Source organism: Alosa alosa, chromosome 15 (genome assembly GCF_017589495.1).
Source record: "Alosa alosa isolate M-15738 ecotype Scorff River chromosome 15, AALO_Geno_1.1, whole genome shotgun sequence".
NCBI lineage: Eukaryota > Metazoa > Chordata > Actinopteri > Clupeiformes > Clupeidae > Alosa > Alosa alosa.
Window position 1 is genome coordinate 23,791,594 of NC_063203.1, and position 22,500 is coordinate 23,814,093.

At 48.8% G+C, this 22,500-nt stretch overlaps 1 protein-coding gene across 2 annotated transcripts in view; it reads left to right on the forward strand.

Annotated features, from left to right (window-relative positions):
* The window catches only part of arhgap35a (Rho GTPase activating protein 35a), an 88,657-nt gene that overhangs the window by 50,362 nt on the left and 15,795 nt on the right, over positions 1 to 22,500 (forward strand). For both annotated transcript variants that reach the window (XM_048265383.1, XM_048265384.1), the window contains exons 3-4: positions 7,018 to 11,166; positions 18,058 to 18,199. In XM_048265383.1, coding sequence (XP_048121340.1) covers positions 7,459 to 11,166; positions 18,058 to 18,199 — 3,850 coding nt within the window. In that variant the 5' untranslated portion in view covers positions 7,018 to 7,458. The remainder of the gene's footprint in view (positions 1 to 7,017; positions 11,167 to 18,057; positions 18,200 to 22,500) is intronic.

The following is a 22,500-nucleotide window of genomic DNA, read 5'->3' on the forward strand; positions in this document are numbered from 1 at the left end:
TTAAGGTCAGGGGGAGTTTTGACCTGTTTATCCCACTCCCAGAAGATGCGCCGCAGGCAGCCTAAGGCCATGTGGGAGTTGTGTGAAAGGTCAAACCCTAAAAGCCCTTCTGCACAACCAGAAGCTGATGGGGAACATTACGTGTGTCTGGTGCAGACTGCTCAGGGACCAAAATGTGTATGAGGTTTATGAGGGAGTGTGTGTGTGCGTGCGTGTGTGTGTGTCGATTGATGTGTGTTTGTCTGTGTAGTTCATGACTGTGAATCCAGTGATGCTCCTGTGTAGTGTAGTGTAATGTGTGTGTGTTGTTTCACTGTGGCCACTCCCACACACTTTGGCCATGCTGGAGTGATTATCCTCACACTTCATCAGTCCCAGCACCACTCTGATGCGGTGTCTCCCAGTGAAGATTGGCAGAGGCCTCAGGGCCATGACCTTTGACCTCCTCACCCCCACCCCCATTCTCTGCTTGCTGGCTCGCTCGCTTGCTCAGTCACTTGCTCACTGAACATGTCTCTACCCATTCTACTCGATCGCTGTTTACTATTATCAGTCTACTTTCTTGCTGTCTGACACACACACACACACACACACACACACACACACACACACACACACACACACACACACACACACACTCACACTCGCACACTACAGTTTGACTACACTGGAGCTGCTTACACATGCAAAGTACTGTAGCTGGACAGATATTGACTGAGGGGGCTGTATGTGAGAGTGCAAATGTCTGGACCCTTCGCTTTTCTTTGTTTTTACATGGGTCTCTCTTCATCTCTCTCCCTCACTCTCTCTCTGAACCGTTTTCTATAGCATGAACACCTTGCTTACACATCTCTCTGAACCGTTTTCTATAGCATGAACACCTTGCTTACACATCTCTCTGAACCGTTTTCTATAGCATGAACACCTTGTTTACACATATCTCTGAACCGTTTTCTATAGCATGAACACCTTGTTTACACATCTCTCTGAACCGTTTTCTATAGCATGAACACCTTGTTTACACATCTCTCTGCGTTAAGTAAAGGGATGGTGTAAGCCTTCTTGCTTGTTGCCCTAAGGGTGTGTGTGTGGTTTATTGGTGTAATCATGGGAGAAAGTGAATAAAACACACAACTAGAGCCCCGTAAAACTAATAAAGGAGCAACAGTGTAAAAGCCTCTCGCTCTCTCTGTCACTCATTCACACTCACTCTCTTTCACTCACTCTCATTCACTCTGTCTTTCAACTGTATCTTTCCACCTCTCTCTCTCACTCCCTTATTCACTCTCTCAATCCATCTCTCCACCTATCTCTGTCTCTCTCTACCTTTCCACCTCTCTCGCTCGCTCTCTCTCTCTCTCTCGCTCTTTCTCCACCTCTCCGCCTTTCTAAGCTGTCCTGCTCTTCCTCAGGCAGAGACAGACAGGGCTGCTCTGGCTCCAGAGAGGAGGGGAGGAGCAGGAGGGGGAGGGGAGCGGAGCGCTAGTCCAGACCCGTCCCTGGCCTGAGGGGGTTTCTGGCTGGACGCGTGCAGCAGCCAGGGCCCTGAAGCCAGCAGTTGGCCTGGTGTTTGTCTCATCCCTCACTGGGCCACATATATACACACACACCCACACACACACACACACCAGTCCTCCCCTGGCCTGTGCCTTCCCTGACAGCAAAACAAGGTCACGGGTGGGTTATCTCCTGTTCTGCTCTCTCATTGGTAAATGGGGGTTCTGACAGCCCCTTCCCTCTTGTCTATGATTGGCTGACAGTAGGGTGGCATCCATGTCCACAGGTATGGATTGTTCATTACAGGATTTTCAGTTGAGGCGATGAGCCATGTTCTGAAAAAAGAGAAGAGAAGGACTGAGAGAGATTCCAATGATATGCAGTTCACACACTCCATCACAGAGAGTGTGAGAGAATATAATGTGGGTTTATGTATCTATAGTTGTTGATGTAATGTTTGCACAGGAGAAAATAGAAAATGTGTTTGTGTATCTGTAGTTGTTGATGTAATGTTTGCACAGGAGATGAAACCACTACGGGCCAATTAGCATAATAATGGTTTTCACAGATGGCGTAAAACGACAGGGAATGTCCCATTGAAATAAGCAACTGCTGGCTTTAGTGTGCTAATAATGGTAATTATGAGTGCGGTATTACACCGATTCTGCTGTCTCCTTGTGGCATTAGAGACTTCCTTTTCTCACATGCACATGAGGTGGTGTGTGTGAGTTTCACGAAAATGTTTTAACAGCTTAATCACACACTTACTCACTACTCTCTCAAAGCAGAAAACGGGGCACAAAGGTGTTTAAAATCAACACTCTGAGCAGAGAGTGTTGCGCATGGTGTAAACAGGCCACAAAAGTGTTTAAAGTCAACACTCTGAGCAGAGTCCAGTGTGTGAACTCTCCAAAACATGACAGCGCAGCATTGGAAAGCGACATCACATACAGCGTAGCTTAACGCAGAACACACAAAATCACAGAGAGCATGACACACACACACACACACACGCACACACACACTGCACACAGCTGAAGACGCCACACACAGCACAAATGCCATGTCTGTCTAATCTCATTACATGCTACACACGGAAAAGCTCACTATGCCCATTATAGCTTAGCTTATAGCTTACACTGCACACAATGCTGCTTAACACAACACACAGAGAACGGCCAGGCACAAAAGACGAAGATAAGCACACAATTCCTGGAGATTCACCACACACACACACACACACACACACACACATATACACACATATACATACACACACATATACACACATATACACACACACACACACACACACACCAGCCATACCACATCTATAAGGCTGCACTATAGTATGCCAGCATAGAGGCTTATTAGGGACACGTTTGCTGATTTGCCCAGATTGATCTAATCCGTTGGGACTTGAAACAGCACCGATAGCATGATGTGCTTTAAATGTGCTTTAAGTCCCTCCTAAGACCCAGATCCCCATCCCACACACACACACACACACACACACACACACACACACACACACACACACACACATACCCCCACGTTGCACTCCTAAGACCCAACCAACCCCAATGCCCCCACACACCACCACGTCCTCCTAAGACCCATCCCTAATGCACCCCCCCCCCCATCCTCATTCCCTCTCTAAAGGATTACACAGACATCGAGGATTTGAGAAGTTTCCACGATGTTGGTCTGCAGAAGCCTGAGATGGGACATATGCTGAGGCATTTGGTGGGCGCGTGCTCGCGGCTGGTCCTGATGAGAGTGAGATGGGACATATGCTGAGGCATTTGGTGGGCGCGTGTGCTCGCGGCTGGTCCTGATGAGAGTGAGATGGGGAGAGTCTCCGAAGCAGCAGCAGGAAGAAGGAGGAGGAGGAGGAGGTGTTAGCAGTGGGTGGCCTCAGTGTTGGGCTTTGGCAGTAAAACACAACAGATAGTGTACGCTCAGTTTAAAAACTGAAACCACTGGAAGGGTCTAAACACTTGCTGTTGATTTAATAAAAAAGGGCAATTTTAGGCATCTCTGGTGGATGCGTGAGGCTCCAAAAAACACTTACCAATTTGACCGACCAATTTTAGTCTTGATTTCTTCAGAGCGTAAGTGCTTGTTGCTGTCTATATGTTAGTCACTGGACCTTGCCATGACCGCTGTCTCAGTGGCACCCTTGTGTGTGGTCAGTGACTCTAGAAGGGCTCTGGCGCCAGTCCTTTGGCGGTTGTTCTCTGGCATGGTGGTGAGATCTCCTTTCATACAATGCCACCTATGGAGGTTGAGTAAGCGAGAAAGGAATGAGCACTGGGAATGGAGACAGGAAGTGCGGCTGATGTCTGGAGGCTTACTGAGCTGATGGACTCTGGTGGATAAAGGGTGAGATCTCACGCTTTCCGTGTCATTTAGAGGGTGGCAGGGAGAGAAAGACACAGGGATGGACCACGGACGAGAGGCTTGAATCTGGAGATTTACTGTGCTGGGCCGTGATCAAGAGAGATCGGAAGGGAAATAAAAGGAAGGAAGAGGGGACCGAGGCTGTGATGGAGGGAGGGAGAATGTTATGATGGGGTGGAGGGTAGAGACACAGGAGAAGAGGAAGTAAAGGAAGAGAGAACAGGACGTTGGAAAGTAGGAGAAGGAGAAAGAGGGAAGGAGAAGAGCTTGTTTTCCCAAAGTAGACGAGTGACTTTCTGAGTGAGTTTGGAATTCAGCAGGCGACAGCCATGAGTTGAGCTGACCCTGCTCATACAGAGTAGTCCATGGACTCTGTGTACCTACACCTGTGTGCGTGTGTGTGTGGTGTGTGTGTGTGTGTCGCCTTTGTGTATATGGGTCAACACTAATCTCTAGTCAGGCAGCTGTCGTGGTTATTTGTTAATGTTTTCTTTTTTTATCTTTGTGTTTTTTCCTAGTGAATTCCTGCATGCTGAAATGAGTTTTATGTCTCTCTCTCTCTCTCTCTCTCTCTCTCTCTCTCTCTCTCTCTCTCTCTCTCTCTCTCTCTCTCTCTCTCTCTCTCTCTCTCCCTCCCTCATCTCTCTCAAAAGTAATAATTTCTTTTCATCTCCCGTTCTCAATTCGTGATGTGCGCCTCTGTCTGTTATTAATGGAAAGCCTGTCTGCTCTGGAGGCGGCTCGTACCACCTGTTCACTTCTTGGTCCCTGATGCTGGGGTTGATGGAGCTGGCGCTGCCCAGTAAGTAGCCGCCAGCCTTATGCTCTGCTGACTTTTTTTTCATCACTGAGGATAATAACCTCCCCGGCCTGTGAAAGCAGAGGAGGAAAAGCATATCAGATGGACACAGAATATTAACCAGGTCATCCCATTAATTCAGCCCTGTGATGGCTGAATGACTAGATGCTGAGTGGAGGGCAGGGGGTGGGGGGAGGGGATGGGACAGAAGGGAATTGGCAGCGGCTGATAGGGTGACTGGGTTGATGGGCGGATTTAATTGATGTTTAACCTGTGGGGCCGGATTGGGGTGAGGACTGAGGTAATGTTTCTTGCCTTTAATCTCTGAGTGGACCAGTTTTGAGGTTGAGAGTCATCACTGCCTCCCACACACTGCATTCATGATGTCCTGTGTTAAGGCAGCTCATACAGTTGTGTGTGTGTGTGTGTGTGTGTGTGTGTGTGTGTGTGTGTGTGTGTGTGTGTGTGTGTGTGTGTGTGTGTGTGTGTGTGTGTGTGTGTGTGTGTGTGTGTGTGTGGGGTGCGCGTGTGCGCGCGAGCTTCTGTGTGTGTTGTGCATTAATGTGTGTTGGAAACTAAAGTAGAGCATTTGTACAAGTGCCAAAGTAGAGAATTTGTATGAGTGCGTGCGTGTTCTCATAGTCACGTTCCGTGTATCTACAGCCAGCGAGTACAAATTGTGTAAATTATTTTTGATTTGTGTGTGTGTGGGTGCAGCGCATGCGTGTGTTATTTAGTCGTGCTTCTAATGCCCTGCTGCTGCCTCTGTGTAAGTTACTCTTGCACTCGCTCATGCCCTCGTAACCCCCCCACGCCCCCTCCATGCCACCTCTGGCCTCCGAGTTCAGGCGGCCATCCTGCCTCTTGTTTGTTCTATCAGCAGCCTGTATTGATCAGCGGCTAATCGCAGGGCTGCCAGAAGGCCTTGGGGAGAAGGGGAATCAGCAGGATGGCCAGTCGATATGAATAAGGCTCTACTCCCCCTCAGTTCTTATCAACAGCCACCTCCTATTGACACGTACGCCTCAGAGTACTGATGCAATAACCAGGCTTTCGGTACCGATGCCAGCCTCTGTGTCTGTTTGTTTTTTTCTTTTGCCTCCACTTTTGAAAATGCGCAGTTTTGATTTGATATCCACATCAAAGTAAAAGTAATCAAAGTAAAACCTTCCTCCCTCTTTCAGCCGTGGGTTTTCTCAGGTTAGCACCTTTCCAGCGTAGGCAATCTGAACTTTAGATGGAAATCCAACGCATGCATTCATCCTAACCATGACTGAATTAAGTTCATATTATTTCATAATGCTGTCTTTATCTGTCTGTGAGGAAACCCAGTAACTATACCTGATCCAAATACATGCCATTTAGAGTAATTTATTTCTGTTTTTGCCTAGAGTAGAGTTTTGTGTTATTCATCCACCAAATTGCAGACAATCCTGTATGGAGTATAGGTTGCTAAACTGTGGTCAAAATTAACAGACAATCAATATATTCTGAAATGATGGTGCTCTCTACGGTGCTCGTTTTATTCTTGTCTGGGCTCTAGCTACAGTATTTGTCGAATCTCAACAGTGCTTTGATAAAATATACGTACTCCAAGTCATGTCTTATTTAAGACTTTAAATGTTTTGTTTGAGCATAAACAGCCAAATTCTAGTGATGTAGCTTCAAAATAAGCATGTTTTCAGGACTCAAGTGTCTAATATTGACGTAGTTCACCTTGTTGACAAGGCTTGTTTTAGTGGGGAACATTGAAAAGAATGAAATATTGGCATGCTGCCAGCATAAACTTGGGGGGGGGGAAGAGCAAACTCTCCAGGCTGGTTGCCTAATAAACAATTCCAGGGCTAAAATGATTATCATAGCGCTCATCTTGATTTGTGTGTTGTGTTGTGCGTGCAAGCGGATAACTGCATCATCACCAGTTGCCAAGAAATGCTGACGCTCTCCCATGGTTGGACGGGGGATGCCACAGACTAATCTCTTGTGCTCCTCCATCAATTTTATTCCACCATTCCAAGCAATTTCGTTCACAAGATTATGTAAGCCTCAAGGGGAAGCAGGCATTAAAATGATTTAGAAAATTCAGAGGGAAAAGGGGGCTGTTCGCTGCAGGGAACAGTTGTTGAATTAATTCGTATTTTTTCCAGCTTTCGCTTGTGACAGAATTGTCACGACTGTGCATTTATCTCTGGTCTTTGAATGTTTGGCTGTGAATTTAATACAGCAGATATTGTCTCAATGGTTCATGTGCAGCATTTAACCGAAAGGCCAAAGTTGACCATGGTTTTCTCTCTGTTTTCTCTCTGTCTTCTCTGTAGGGTCAGAGCGGGAGTGGATAAACTTAAGACCCCGTTCCACCACACTTCCTGGACCTACAGTGGATGAGATGGGTCAGAATAGAGCGACATTGTCCGCTTCCGCCTAAGCGCCTCCTACTGCCTTCCTCCCCCACCCTGCCCCCTCCATACCCTCTTCCTCACCCTCTCACCCCCCACCCCTTGCCCTCAGCCCCTTCCTTTAGCCCCCCCTTCCTCAACTGGATTTTGGACTGGATTTTGAGGCTACAGCCCTGTAGATTGCAAGCAAAGCCTGGGCCAAACAGAAGGAAAAATCAGCATAGACTTTGCAATTTTTCATAGTTTTGTTTTTCTGTGATTTTTTTTTTTCTTTCTTGGGACAAAGACTGAAAGCACTTGTATGGAACATTGCAGTGTGCAAACTAGAGCTTCTGGGAATGTCAGGATGAGGGCCCTTATACGATGATGATGGCTAAAAAGCAAGATGCCCGGACGCCCACCCACAATCTGGTTGTGGTCGGTTTGTCCGGGACCGAGAAGGAGAAAGGGCAGTGTGGAGTCGGAAAGTCATGTCTGTGCAATCGCTTTGTCCGCCCCAGTGCCGATGACTTCTACCTGGACCACACCTCTGTTCTCAGTACCAGCGACTTCGGGGGTCGCGTGGTGAACAATGACCACTTCCTGTTTTGGGGCGAGGCCGGGCGCACAGTGGAGGACGGGTTTGAGTGCCGCATGCATGTCGTGGAGCAGACGGAATTCATCGATGACCAAACGTTCCAGCCCCACCGCAGCACAGCCCTGCAACCCTACATCAAGAGAGCCGCCTCCACCAAGCTGGCGTCGGCCGAGAAGCTGATGTACTTCTGTACGGACCAGTTAGGCTTGGAGCAGGACTTTGAGCAGAAGCAGATGCCAGAGGGCAAGCTGACTGTGGACGGCTTCCTGTTGTGTGTGGACGTGAGCCGGGGCATGAACCGCAACTTCGACGACCAGATGAAGTTCATCACCAACCTCTACAACCAGCTGGCTAAAACCAAGAAGCCAGTAGTGCTGGTGCTGACGAAATGTGATGAGGGAGTTGAGCGCTACATCAAGGACTCGCACACCTTCGCCTTGACAAAGAAGAACCTGCAAGTCGTTGAGACTTCTGCCCGCTCCAATGTCAATGTGGAACTTGCCTTCATAACCCTTGTGCAGCTGATTGATAAAAGTCGCGGGAAGCCCAAGATCATCCCTTACTTTGAGGCTCTGAAGCAACAGAGCCAGCAAATAGCTTCGGCCAAGGACCGCTATGAGTGGCTGGTCAGTCGCATTGTGAAGAATCACAATGAGACATGGCCTAATATCAACCGACGAATGCAGACGTTCAGTGAGTACAAAGAATATGTCTTCCTGGAAGGCACGTCCAAAGCCAAGAAGCTCTTCCAGCAACATGTGCACAGACTGAAACAGGAACACATTGAGAAGCGCCGCAGAATCTACCTTAACACTCTGCCGCAGGCTTTGAGAACCCTGGTGGCAGACCTAGATGAGATTGACCACCTCAGCTGGTCAGGAGTCCAGAAGGTTTTAGAGACCAAGAGGGAGTTCTCCACGTGGTTTGTGGTGCTCGATGACACGCCTTGGGAAACCACGCCGCACATAGACAACATGGAGGATGAGCGTATCCCTCAAGATCTACTGGAGACTCCCGCAGCTGAAGGGGTCTATGAGAATCACTTGGGACAACTACGAGATGATCGGAAACGGGCCGAGATGAGATGGGAGTTCAAGGAGAAGCTGAGCATTTCCCCTTTTGTAACTCCCGGGAAGCCGTGGGAAGAGGCTAGAAGCTTCATCATGAATGAGGAATTCTACCAGTGGCTCGAGGAGACCGAGTACCTTGACATCTACAACAAGCACCAGAAGGAGATAATCGACCGTGCCAAAGAAGACTTCCAGGAGCTTCTGCTGGAGTACTCGGAGCTTTTCTATGAGCTCGAGTTGGACGCCAAGCCCAGCAAGGAAAAAATGGGTACAATCCAGGAGGTCCTTGGAGAAGAACCAAGGTTCAAGGCACTGCAGAAGCTGCAGGCTGAGAGAGATGCCCTTGTGCTGAAGCATATCCACTTCGTCTACCACCCCACAAAGGATACTTGTCCTAATAGTCCCAACTGTGTTGATGGGAAGATAGAACAAGTCCTGGCCTCTCGATTCCCCACCCGCTACTCCTTTTCCGACGGGCAGAAGTCTCAGTATGGCGAAGGCAAAGTAGAAAGGATCAACTTGGTAATCCTAGGCAAAGATGGTCTGGCCAGGGAAATGGCCAACGAGATCAGGGCACTATGCACCAACGACGACCGGTACGTGCTGGACGGGAGGATGTACGAGCTGTCATTACGGCCTATCGAGGGCAACGTGCGTCTGCCTGTTAATTCCTTCCACACGCCCACTTTCACACCACACGGATGCCTCTGCCTCTACAACTCCAAGGAGTCCTTATCGTATGTGATGGAGAGTATTGAAAAGCTGCGGGAGTCCACAATAAGCCGACGGGAGAACAGCTTGGCTCTGCTCCCCCTATCCCTTCTCCTGGTGACCAAGCGAGGAGTGGGCTCGGTGGGGGACATCGGAGGTGAGACGGCCCACAGCTTGATCGTCCAGGGGCAGCAGGTCGCTGGCAGGCTGCAGTGCAGCTACCTGGAGCCGGCCTCCCCCGGCGCCGGCTACGGGCGCAACGTCAACGAGAAACAGATCAACCTGTTCCTGAGGGACCTCCTGGAGTCCCGCAAGACCCCTAGCAGTTTGGGCAGTAGCTCACCCCCTCCTGTGCCCGCCTTCAGGGACCAGCATGCCCCACAGAGCTCGGGCTCAGATGCGGACCTGCGCATCATCATGTGCCTGATGTGTGGCGACTCCTACGACGTGGACCAGCTCCTCTCCCCCTTCCTGCTGCCCCAGCATTGCAGGCCGTCGTCCAGCCTGAGCAGCGGCACCTCTGTACTGCTGGAGCTTCCAGTCGGTAGCCAGAAGCAGAGCATAGACCTCTCCCTGCTCTCATACCACTCTTCCTTCTCCCTGCGGAAGAGCCGGCTAGTTCACGGCTACATCGCCGTGTACTCGGCCAAGAGGAAGGCGTCCATGGAGACCCTGTGTGCGTTCCTTTGCGAAGTGCAGGACATCATTCCTGTGCAGCTGATTGCCGTCGGGGAGAGCCAGGTGGAGCTAGCGGACTTCGACATGGCCCGGGAGCAGGTATCACAAGGTGAAGAGCTGGCTCACGAGCTCGAGGCCCGCTTTAGTACAGTGGTTTGTGGTCCCGGTGGGGTAGTCGGCGGCCTGCACCGAATAGACCTCTTCCAGCCCTTCCTGAAGGAAGTGGTCGAGAAGAAGACTATTGTGGAGGCCACACACATGTACGACAATGTGGCGGAAGCTTGCAGCACCAACGAGAGCGTCCATTCGCCTCGCTGCGGCTCGCCAAGCCCCATCACCACTCTGCTGGACTCGGAGGATGATGTGGACCCTTCGCCACCGTATCCCGATGGCACACTGACCTCTCACATGGGTGGCTACAAGCCTCCCGACCTGGAGGTCAGTGACACCTTCTCGGTTATCTCGGAGATGTTCGAAAGCAAGATCAACAACAAGGTGCCTCCGCAAGTGAGGCCCAAGCCCATGGTCACATTCGATATCCGCACGGGGAACCGGCGCTCTATGCCTGCCGTAACGTGGGCGCCGGGCGGTGACACTGGCTACGACCCCTCTGACTACGCTGAGCCCATGGACGCGGTGGCGAAGCCTCGCCCTACAGAGGAGGAGAACATCTACTCTGTCCCGCACGACAGCACACAGGGCAAAATCATCACCATCCGCAACGCCAACAAGAGCCACTCCAACGGCGGCGGGAACGGCTCCGACAGCGAGGCCGACAGCAGCTCGCTGGAGCGCCGGCGCAAGCTGTCGGCGGTTGGCGTGAAGCCGCTGCTGTACCGCGACCGCTCCAAACGGCTGGGCAAGTTTAGCACTTTCCGCACCAGCTTCTCTATAGGCAGCGACGACGAGATGGGCGGACCCCCCAAGATCAAGGAGGATGAGGTGGGGCCGCACAAAGGAGACAACTCGCTGAACGAGGAAGGAGAGGACCCGAAGAAAAGGAACATCCTGAAGAGCCTGCGTAGAACTACCAAGGTAGGACAGCACTTAAAATATTCCTGCATGGTTATCGAAGTCTGCATTCCCTCTGGAAAATTTGAATGTGTATCTTACTAAATGCTAAGTGTCTGGAGGCAAATTGTGTATGTGTTTATATGATAAAGCTTAATACTCCTGCATGCATGTTGAAGTGCGTATTCCCTGCGGACAATTTTAGTGTGTATGTGCATACATGTTTAGTGTGTGTGTGTGTGTCTGTGTGTGTATATGTATGTTGCTTTATATGTGTTTTGTACTTCTGTGTATGAGTGTATGTGCTTGTGCGTCACGTGCGTAACATGCATACAAAATGATACACACAGTCTTCAGAAGGCTGTGAATTGTGGGGGGAAAAAGCAGGCTTCTCAGAAAGGAGCGATCCCAATCTTGATCTCACAATGCCAGGTATTTGGGCAACGTGGCTGTGAATTCCTCCCCCCTTTGATATTGCGTAACACTTTGAGCATCTTAAGCGGTTTCGGTGGAAATCTCCCCCTGCGCTTGCCCAGAGCAGAGGGAGCTTTCTCAACTCCGCCTAATCGCAAATCCTCTTCCGCTCCGCTCCGAGCGACTGCAGCGCGGCCACCTGCAGATTCTCACACACACACACACACACACACACACACATACATATTCTCTCTCTCTCTTTCGCACACACACTCACACACACACACCAGCTGGCTGGCTGGCTGACTGGGACTAACACATACACACTCCCAAACCAGTGGAGGGAGGCCAGACATTCCCTCGATCCCCCTCCATGTCCCTGACAGACTTTGCTGTGCCCTGCCAGATGCATGCCTAAACTCATCACTTGCTATTAGATATTAATAGATGAAAATGTTACAGTTCAGTGACGATGTAGCTCTTAGTGAGTCTATAGTGTTAGCCTTAGGACCATGCTGCTTACCTCATTTGTGCACAGCTACTACCTCGCTGAACTCTGTGTTCACGCTGATGATATTGCTACTGGGGCTATGTTTGTCCTTGTCTATGACATATCCAGATGCAGCCTGGCATTGAAACTACAGGGAAATGTGACAGTTATGTATTATTGCTGATATCAATGTGATATCAATATGATTATCAACAGATATTTGAACTGTCTGAAACATGCACCTCATGCATGAGAAATAGGCTCTACGCTGAAACTGAGGTGCAGGTCTCATGCATGCAGTGTTGCCCTTCTAACCTGCTAACCTGGGCACCAAAATGATAAGCTCAGATGAGCTAAGATAAAATAGATAGGTTAGATAAAGTGATATATGGCAGGTTTGTCTCCAGAAATTTCTTTCATTCATTCGCTCCTCTCTCACCCTGTTTGACGTCCGAGCCGCTTTATCCAGGATTAATGCGGAGCTTTGCAGCATGCAGTAATCGCACATTTCAAACAGGGTTTTAGTTTTATTCCCCGTTATTTATTTTATATTGCTTACCTTCCTGCTGGGCGCATCATCTACCCAAACAAGAGCAGCCTGAGAGGGCACGGAAAAACACCAGATGAGCGATTTGGTGACTCAACCTGGGGAATTTGATCCAGAATATTCTCTCACTGACTTAATGTGTTTGTGTGTGTGTGTGTGTGTGTCTGTGTGTGTGTGTGACGGACGTTTTAGACCCAGATTAGACCCAGAAATCACCGCAATTAAAGGATGCAGTATATATACTGCTCAAAAAAATTAAGGGCACACTTCAATCATACACTGGATTGGTACTCTGACACTGTTTGGTTCTGAGCACAAGTAAAACTTTTGAGGCGAGTGTTTTATTTTGCAAGAACTGTCAGACATTCTGTGAATGTAGTTTGAGAATGGAGAAAAGGGTGGAAAACTGTAAGTGTTCCCTAATTTTTTTGAGCAGTATATATTTTGCCATAAGGACAACTAAAAGGTTTTCTGACTCACAGTAATAAATCGACTGTTGTTTGTTTGCACTGAATTGCACTGGGCAACTTTCACCTGACCGTTAATTCCCTGCCTTTCCCTCCGCTTGTTTTCCCATGCTGGGGCCCAGACAGACTCGATGGCCGGTGTGCGGTGGCATCCGTCAGCTGTCACATTCATGGCTACAGCCTCTCGCTGATCTCTGTGGCACACATTTATACCCGCTGACAGCCCTAAATGTCATCAGTTAAAGAGAGAGCCTGCACGCTTATTATTAGAACAGCTTGAGGGCCAATGAGGAAGAGAGAGAGAGAGTCTGTGTGTGCGTGTGTGTGTGTGTGTGTGTGTGTGTGTATCCGAGTGACATTAATCTGGAGGGGGCAATGACGACATGTGTGTGTGACAGTGACATTATTGTTAGGGAGGCAGTGAGAGAGCAAGTGTGTGTGTGTGTGTGTGCGTGTGTGTGTCAGAGAGGGAGAGGGACAGAATTGAGTGATCCAATTATGAGGCAGCAAATGAGCAAGTGACTGTATTTTTGATGTTTGTGTGTGTGTAGAGTGACACTGTTGCATATGTCAGGAGCGCTGACCCAATGCCCAATGTCAGTGATATATGTCCACTCTGACAGAGATTGCTCCTTTAAGAGACCAAGGTAACACCTTCAGAGGTGAGCAGTGATCATGAACGAGAGATGTATAGAGAGAGAGAGAGTGGAAAGTGGAAGGGAGTGAGGGTGATTTTACACTCTTTTTATTAAACCAAAGTAAGTCAATAAGAGAGCAAGCAAGTGAGAAAGAGGGAGCTCTTCTACCCTGCTTGGTTGCAAGGGACCTGTTATGAGAACATTGATGGTGAGAGAAAGTGAAGAGAGAAGGAGAGTGGAGAGAGAGAAGAGAGAAGGAAGAAAGAGAGTGGACAGAGAAGGAAGTTGGAGAGAGGGAGAGAGAGAGAGGGAGGGAGAGAGAGGGAGGGGGGGGTCAGAAGAGGGGGTTGGAGTGAATGTGTTCTCCTCTCCTTCCTGGTTCTCTTGGCTCAGACGAGTCATTACTCTGCCGGCAGCTCCTCTCACCTGTTCTCAGGTGGGCCTCCTCTGCCGTGGCCTGTTGAACTGCCCTCATTAAGAGCCTGCGTGTGGATGGGCACCATCTGGCCCCGGCGCCGTTTAAGCAGGTAAGGGGAGAGAGACGAGGGCCTGGGGTCAGTAATGAGCAAGCCCTTTTACTGCCTCCTGCAACAAGAGCTGCATGAGTGCGCAGGGAACACGCGCACACATACATACACACACACGCACCTACACATACACAAGCGCACACACGCACACATACACATACACACACACGCACATACACATAAGCGCACGCACGCACACACGCACACATACACGCACACATACACATACACACACACAAAAACACATGCACCTACACATACTGTACACATAAGCACACATACACACACACACACGCACACATACACATACACACACACAAAAACACATGCACATACACATACACATACTGTACACATAAGCACACATACACGCACACACACGTGCACACACGCACACATATACACACACACACACACAAAAACACATGCACATACACATACTGTACACATAAGCACACATACACACACACACACACGTGCACACACACACACATACACACACACAAAAACACATGCACATACACATACACATAAGCACACACACACACACACACACACACACACACACACACACACACACACACAAGTCCATCAAACACTCCTCCCCCTCCTTTACTCTTAAACACTCTTTCAAACACACTTGGACAGTATGCAGATGCTTACACACAAATACACACACACTTTCCTCCTACTCATAAACACACACTGTCTCCTTTGCAACACACGCACACACATGTGCATGCGCACACACACACACACTCACACACACACACATGCACTCGCTCTTGCAAGCATGCACACACACACACACACACACACACACACACACACACACACACACACACACACACACACACACACACAAAACCTCGGGCCCTGTTCTCCCTGACTGATGAAACTGCATTCCTGTCGTGTAGCGGGGAGCTGCAGGCGGAGGAAGAAGAGGAGCGGGGGTTGGACATGGCTTCCCGTCGGCCCCCTGAAGCCCCTTTAAAAAGCTCCTCAGCCAATAGGAGCCCCCTGAAGCCCCTTTACAAAGCTCCTCAGCCAATAGGATCCCCCTGAAGCCCCTTTAAAAAGCTCCTCAGCCAATAGGATCCCCTGAAGCCCCTTTAAAAAGCTCCTCAGCCAATAGGATCCCCCTGAAGCCCCTTTAAAAGCTCCTCAGCCAATAGGATCCCCTGAAGCCCCTTTAAAAGCTCCTCAGCCAATAGGATCCCCCTCGATGCCCCTTTAAAAGCTCCTCAGCCAATAGGATCCCCCTCAAGCCCCTTTAAAAGCTCCTCAGCCAATAGGATCCCCGGCCCCTTTTTAAAAAGCTCCTCAGCCAATAGGATCCCCCCGAAGCCCCTTTAAAAAGCTCCTCAGCCAATAGGATCCCCCCGAAGCCCCTTTAAAAATCTCCTCAGCCAATAAGATCCCCCCGATGCCCCTTTAAAAAGCTCCTCAGCCAATAAGTCCCCCCATGCCCCTTTAAAAAGCTCCTCAGCCAATAAGAGGAAGGCCTCAGATTCCGACCTCACCAACTCTCACTCCCAACACACACCAACCTCTAGACTGGCACTAGAAAGAATGAGAGAGAGAAGGAGAGCTAGAAAAAGTGAGAGAGACAGAGAAAGAAAGACAGGGGGGGGGGGTCCTCTCTCTGTCTGTTATGTATATTGTATATTAGGGTGTGTGTGAGGGGGAGAGAATGTTCTAGAGAGGTCTGTTTTGTCTTCTGCGGGCAGTCGCATATCCTGTCTCTGTCATGGCCGCAGAAGGCGCGGCTCTCTGTGCTGCATTTTCAAGAAAAAAGAAAAAGATTGATTTTTTTTTTTACATATGAGAGAGGAAACGCAGAGAGAAGCAAGCTGGCAGCGTGTGCCTTCATTATGCTTTTACCCTGTAGTAAACAAACACATACACACACACACACACACACACACACACACACACACACAGAAACGCATACACACACACACAGAAACGCATACACACACACACACAGAGAGGGCTGGTTTGTGCAGCGCTAGGCCTGCTGGAGTTTGTGAAGAGACGCTGATATCCATATAGAGGATGGTGGAGGGAGGCAAAGGCCATGTAAACATGCTGGCAAGAGAGCAGAGACGAGACAAGAAACAGGGGAGAGGTGACGAGAGCGTTTCAGTCATCGCCAGATCAAATAGAGAAGAAGAAAGCAAAGTGCGTGTGTGTGTGTGCGGAAAAGATTAAATACATGAGTCGAGCAGTTTTTGTTTTGTCTTTGAGATTAACACAAAGACAAATACCTGAGGAAAGAAAACATCAAAAACATCATTATCTGTGAAGGTATTGTAAGATCTTTTAATGAAGGGCAAACAGGACTCTCTCACACACACACACACACACACACTCACACACATATGCTGTATCCTTCTCTTTATCTACACCCCCGTCATCTCTCTCTCTCTCTCTCTGTCTCTCTCTCTCTCTCCCCATCCTCCCTTCCCTCCCTCTCTCTCTGCTAAGACCGACAAGAGTCTGACAGCTCCACAGTGTCTGTGCAGCCAGCCAACCATGACACTGCGGCTGTCGCAGCAGTGCATGCTGGGTACTTGCTCGGGGTCCTTCCCCTGCCAGACTGACTCTAGACCTCCACGGCAACCGGACTCGACCTGTAAACCAGTCGTGTTGCACTGCCAGCCAGTTTTCATTTCAAAACCTCAGTGTGTGTGAGTGAGTGTGTAAGTGTGTGTGTGTGAGAGAATGTGTACATGAGTTTCTGGGTGTGTGTGTGTGTGTGTGTGTGTGTGTGTGTGTGTGTGTGCAGCTACGTGTGAGTGTTGGCAGCCTGTGCAGGCAACATCCACCACCAGTCAGATTACAAGACAGCCTGAAGAGGTGTCACATTAAAGGCCTGCTTCACTGAGGCTATATATACACAAACACACACTTGCACACTCACACACACTTTTTTATCACACACTCACACAGATACACACTTTCTATCACACACACACACACACACACACACACACACACACACACACACACACACACACACACACACACACACACACACACACACAGACTGACACACACTTTTTTATGGTCTGAAAAGGAGAGTAGCTGCAGGAAAGATGGAGGGAGAGGGACAGGAAAAAGGATAGAAAGTGATGGAGAGATACATGGATGGAGGGAGGGAGAAAGATATAAGGAAAGAGGGATTGAAAGAGAGAGGGAGGAAAGGAGAGAGATAAAGGTCAGACACCATCGGACAGGCATTTCAGAGAGAAAAAAAACACACTAAGTAAAGGAATGTCCGATTGCTTATCGGCCTAAGCTGTGGAATTATCTCCTAGGGGTGTGCGTGCGCGTGTGTGTGTGTGTGTGTATGTATGCGTGTACTGTGTGTGTGTGAGTGTCTGCGCGCGCGTGTATGAGTGTGTGTGACTTTGTTTGTGTAGCTTCTGTGTTTGGTTTGGGCATTGGATCAGAGACCCTGTATAGCCCACATACACGTCCGCGTGTGTGTGTGTGTGTTTTGATGAACAAGATTCTTGCAAGTGTTTGTAGTTGTATTTCATGTTATGTGTGCTTGACTTTGTTTGTTGTTTGTACATTTATCAATATTCCTTGTTTGTGTTTTTGTTTGCATTTTGTGTGTCATTATGTGTTTGTTTTTTAGTGTGTGAGTGCTTGCTTGCTTGTTTGTTTGTATATTGGTTTACATGCGTATCCAGCGCTGTTGTTAGACTAACTCATCTCCTCCCCCTTTTGCCTCTCTTGCCCTCTCCCCTCTTTCCATCTCTTTTCTTCAACTCTCTCTCTCACTCGCTCGCTCGCTTGCTTGTTCTCTCTCTCTCTGTAGCAAAAAAGGCCGAAGCCGCGCCATTCCATCTCCAAGCCACTGGAGAGCAACTACTTTGGGGTGCCGCTGGTGCAGGTGGTCTCCCCGGACAGGCCCATCCCCCTCTTCATCGACAAATGCATCCGCTACATCGAGGCCACAGGTAAGATGCTTCACAGTTGGCTTACTGTACGGCTCCTGTATGCGTCAGTACCAGGAGTCTGCAGCTTGGATGCTTTGTAGGCTGTGTGTGGCCCTAGCAGGCAATTATAAGCCAATCCATCCATCGAGGGAGGCCTAGTGTTGTGTACACGGATGATGCACATGTCATCAGCACTATCTGCATCGATTGTCCATGTAGCACCTTTTGTGTCCATACAAACCAGCGCATCTCCATGACTGTGACAGCAGAAACATGTACTTTGTGAGAGACCCATACATACAGCCATATATGCTTCCGCCACAACAAATGCACACTCAAACACGGTTGGGAGATGTATGACCATAATGCTGATATTTGCTTATAGCAGCAAATACACTTATACTGCTAGATGGGTGGCTGTAAGCTAATGCTGCTGGATGGTGTTAACTAATGCTAGATAGATGACTGTAAGCTAATGCTGCTGGATAGATGACTGTAAGCTAATGCTGCTGGATAGATGACTGTTAGCTAATGTGCTAGATAGATGACTGTTAGCTAATGTGCTAGATGGTGCTAACTAATGCTGCTAGATAGATGACTGTAAGCTAATGCTGCTAGAGAGATGACTGTTAGCTAATGTGCTAGATGGTGCTAACTAATGCTGCTAGATAGATGACTGTAAGCTAATGCTGCTAGATAGGTGGCTGTTAGCTAATGCTGTTAGATGGTGCTAACTAATGCTGCTAGATAGATGACTGTAAGCTAATGCTGCTAGATGGGTGGCTGTTAGCTAATGTGCTAGATAGATGACTAAGCTAATGCTGATACTTGGTTTAGTAGCTGTCAGCAGTGAACTGACTGCAGCTAGAGCTAATGACGCTGGCATGTGCTATATATGCTATAAAAAATGTTGTTAATGTAACAGTTGGATATCTATGCTCCAACACTGCACTGTGGGCATGTTTGTAAGAGTCTGCTAGCTATTGCGTGTGAGTGTAACCAGAGGGATAGTGGAGCAGCCACTGGCAGTTATGTAGACGATTGGCTGTGTTTGCCCTCGATGCACTAGATTGATGAGGGGAGCCAGGAGGTTGTGCTTGTCTGTGGGCGTTCGCTTGGCACAGAACCGTCTGGTCAGAGGAAGAGAGAAAGGAAGAATGAGAATGGAGGGAGGGAGGGAGTGAAAGAGACGAGAGGCCTGAAAGAGTGGGAGAGAAACAGACGGAAAGAGGTGATGAGCCGAGAGGGACGGAGTTAGGGGATGGAAATAAAGAAGTCAGAGAGAGGTGCCATGTCCCTGACGTGTGTGTGTGTTAGCCACGCTCAGACTCTTCAGGGACCAGAGCCACAGAGCTTGCTAATGGACTCGTCCACCCACTTCAGTCAGGGTCACACACACACACACATACACCATGCCTTCAGCTCCCCCCTGTCTCTCTCACACTGCCTTTCTAACATAACGCGGTTACATGCAGCACGCACACACACACACACACACACACACACACCTGCTTTCATACCACTCTGCCCTCACCCACAGATGTTACACACACACACACACACTTGTACATCCTGCTCACCTCCCCCCAGTTTCACACTGACCAACCCTCATAAGAGTGGCATGCCTACAAAGCATGGTCTTATTCACCTGCCTTGTTAACTGTAAACACACACACACACACACTCCCATGACCTTTGCCCCTGAAGCTTATATATGACCACATGCATGATGTCTTCCTAAAGGATGCAGACACGGCTAAACTCGTGTTCTCTGAGACCCTGTCAGGCGTGAGGTGTTGATTTTATCTACTGCAGTGGTGTGTGACATCAGACTATTTCTCCGAACTGGGATTATGTTGATCTGGACTGTGTGTGTGTGTGTGTGTTGGTGTTCATCTTTTTGTTGTGTAATGGCTGAACAACTGAACGCTGAATCACACCCTAAGAGAGAGGGTGTGTATGAAAAGAGAGAGAGAGTGTGTGTGTGTGTGTGTGTGTGTGTGTGTGTGTGTCTGTATGAGAGAGAGAGCTTTTAATAGGCAGAGTGGGTGAGGGGAGAATCATGCCGGGAGAATTTGTGTATGAGCGAGAGAGGGAGAAAAAGAGAGAAGGATAGACTAGTGTGTGTGTGTGTGTGTGTGTGTGTGTGTGACGCTAGTGGAGTGATCTCAGAGCTCCCTACGGACTTGATGATGTTAGAGTGTGATCTCACTCAGCCCTGCTGGTCTCCCAGAGTTTCATAACCTCATCCCCGTCAGTGTGCAAAACGCAACCCTGGACTCTACCCTGATGTGCCCACTCTGTGAGGACATTGGACATTGTGTGTGTGTGTGCGTGCGTGTGAGGGAATATGAATGTGTTTACCTTTTTCTCTCCTGCTCCTGGTGCATTGCTCTGTAATCTCGTCTGAGATTAAGCCTCCTCTCCCACATTTGGATTACAGTTCAGAAGCAAGATAAAACACACACATACACAGATATACAAAATTCTCATAAGCGTGTGTGTGTACACACACATACACACACACTTAATACTCGTAAGCACATACATACATATGCACAGACACACATATGTTCACATACACAGCTGTAATTGCACAAACACATGCTTACTTGCATAAGAACTGTAAGTATTCAGGTTTTTAAGTATCTAATTATGTGAGCATTAAAGTTTATTACAATTTATCTCAGCCAGTTAATTCCTGACAGTGTAATCAAATTGAACTGTGCTGAGCAGAACTAAGCTCCTCATAGCCATAACATAGCCAGCCTGGAACAGAGCTGATTGCTCAATAGTCAGGGGACCTTTGGAGTGCTCACTCCCACCCCACCCATTGGGCTGAGGGTGCAGCCACTAGAGGGGGCTAGAGAGCACAGGCCTCAGTTTTTCTTCCTCTGTGCACTTCTCTTGCTCTCCTCTCATGTCTCTTCATCTTGTGGACACATTCTCCATGTGATGGGGTTTTTAGATGGGCTTTGTTTTTTTGTTTTTTTCTTACTTTTTCCATAAGTGTGTTTTGTGTTTTTTTTTTTTTTTGTTTGACTCATCTCCATAACTTTCAAGTTCTTCAGTCTGTCGCTGATGAGGTGTAGAGCTACGTTGCTAGATCTGTTCCCAGATCAGTACACCACTATCACTCCCTAAAAAGGGCCGAAAAAAACACCTCTCTGGTCTTCTCTCTTTCTCACCCTCCCTCCTTCCCTCCCTCTCTCCCCTACCTTGAGTCTCTCTTTCTTCCCTCTATCTCTAACTCTTTCTTTCCCTTTTCCTCCTCTCTCTCCACTGTGTGTGTGTGTGTGTGTGTATGTGTGTGTGTGTGTGTGTGTGTGTGTGTGTGTGTGTGAAGGCAGCAGGAGGCTGAGGCCCTGGCAGTAATTTTCTGCCTGATCGCTCCCTCATTGAGATCGATATCATGGAGCAGGAAATGAGAACAATCTTTGGGCCACGGGTCCTTTTCTTTAGACTCCCGCGCTCCACTCCCTCTCCATGGTAGCCCAGCGACTCACTACAGCCTGCAGCCTGATCCGCTGATAACACACACACACACACACACACACACACACAAAAAACGCATGCATGCACACGCATACTCTCAGAGGACTACGTGCAGGATGCCGATGTACATGCACCAACAGGCACACACACATACAAGTACTTAGCCGGTGTGTAACACACACACAGAGACACACACAAACACACACGCACACAAATCTACATACCCAGTCATGAATACAGACCACCACACTGTGAGTATTATGTGTTTGCTTACAAACACGCACAAATGCACGCACGCACACACACACACACACACACACACACACACACACACACACACACACACACACACACACACACACACACACACACACACACACACAAACAACCTCAACCCCCTGTAGTTACTGATGCAGTGTGTGCTGACACGCTGGCACGTCCCGCGTGTGTGTTTACTGTTCCACACACACGCACCACACACACACCACACATACACACAGAGCACTACTGTATCAGATCAGCGTTCCCCATTGTCTTATGGTCTCTGAGACACTGCTTCCCTGTGGTGGAGACCTCTCAATTACTGCCTGCTCCACATTCTCCTTCTGTGTGTGTGTGTGTGTGTTTGTGTGTGTGTGTGTGTGTGTGTGTGTGTGTGTGTGTGTGTGTGTGTGCACGTGTGTGTGCACGCGTGGCTTCATTGCTCCACCAGCAGAGAGATGGCAGGTTCTCCTCTGGGTTCTGCTCCTGGTCTTCTCGTAAGCTTCTCCCGACGTGTGCTCTAAGGGCCTCTCATGGTCTTCATGTGTCATTAAAATTACCGGGTT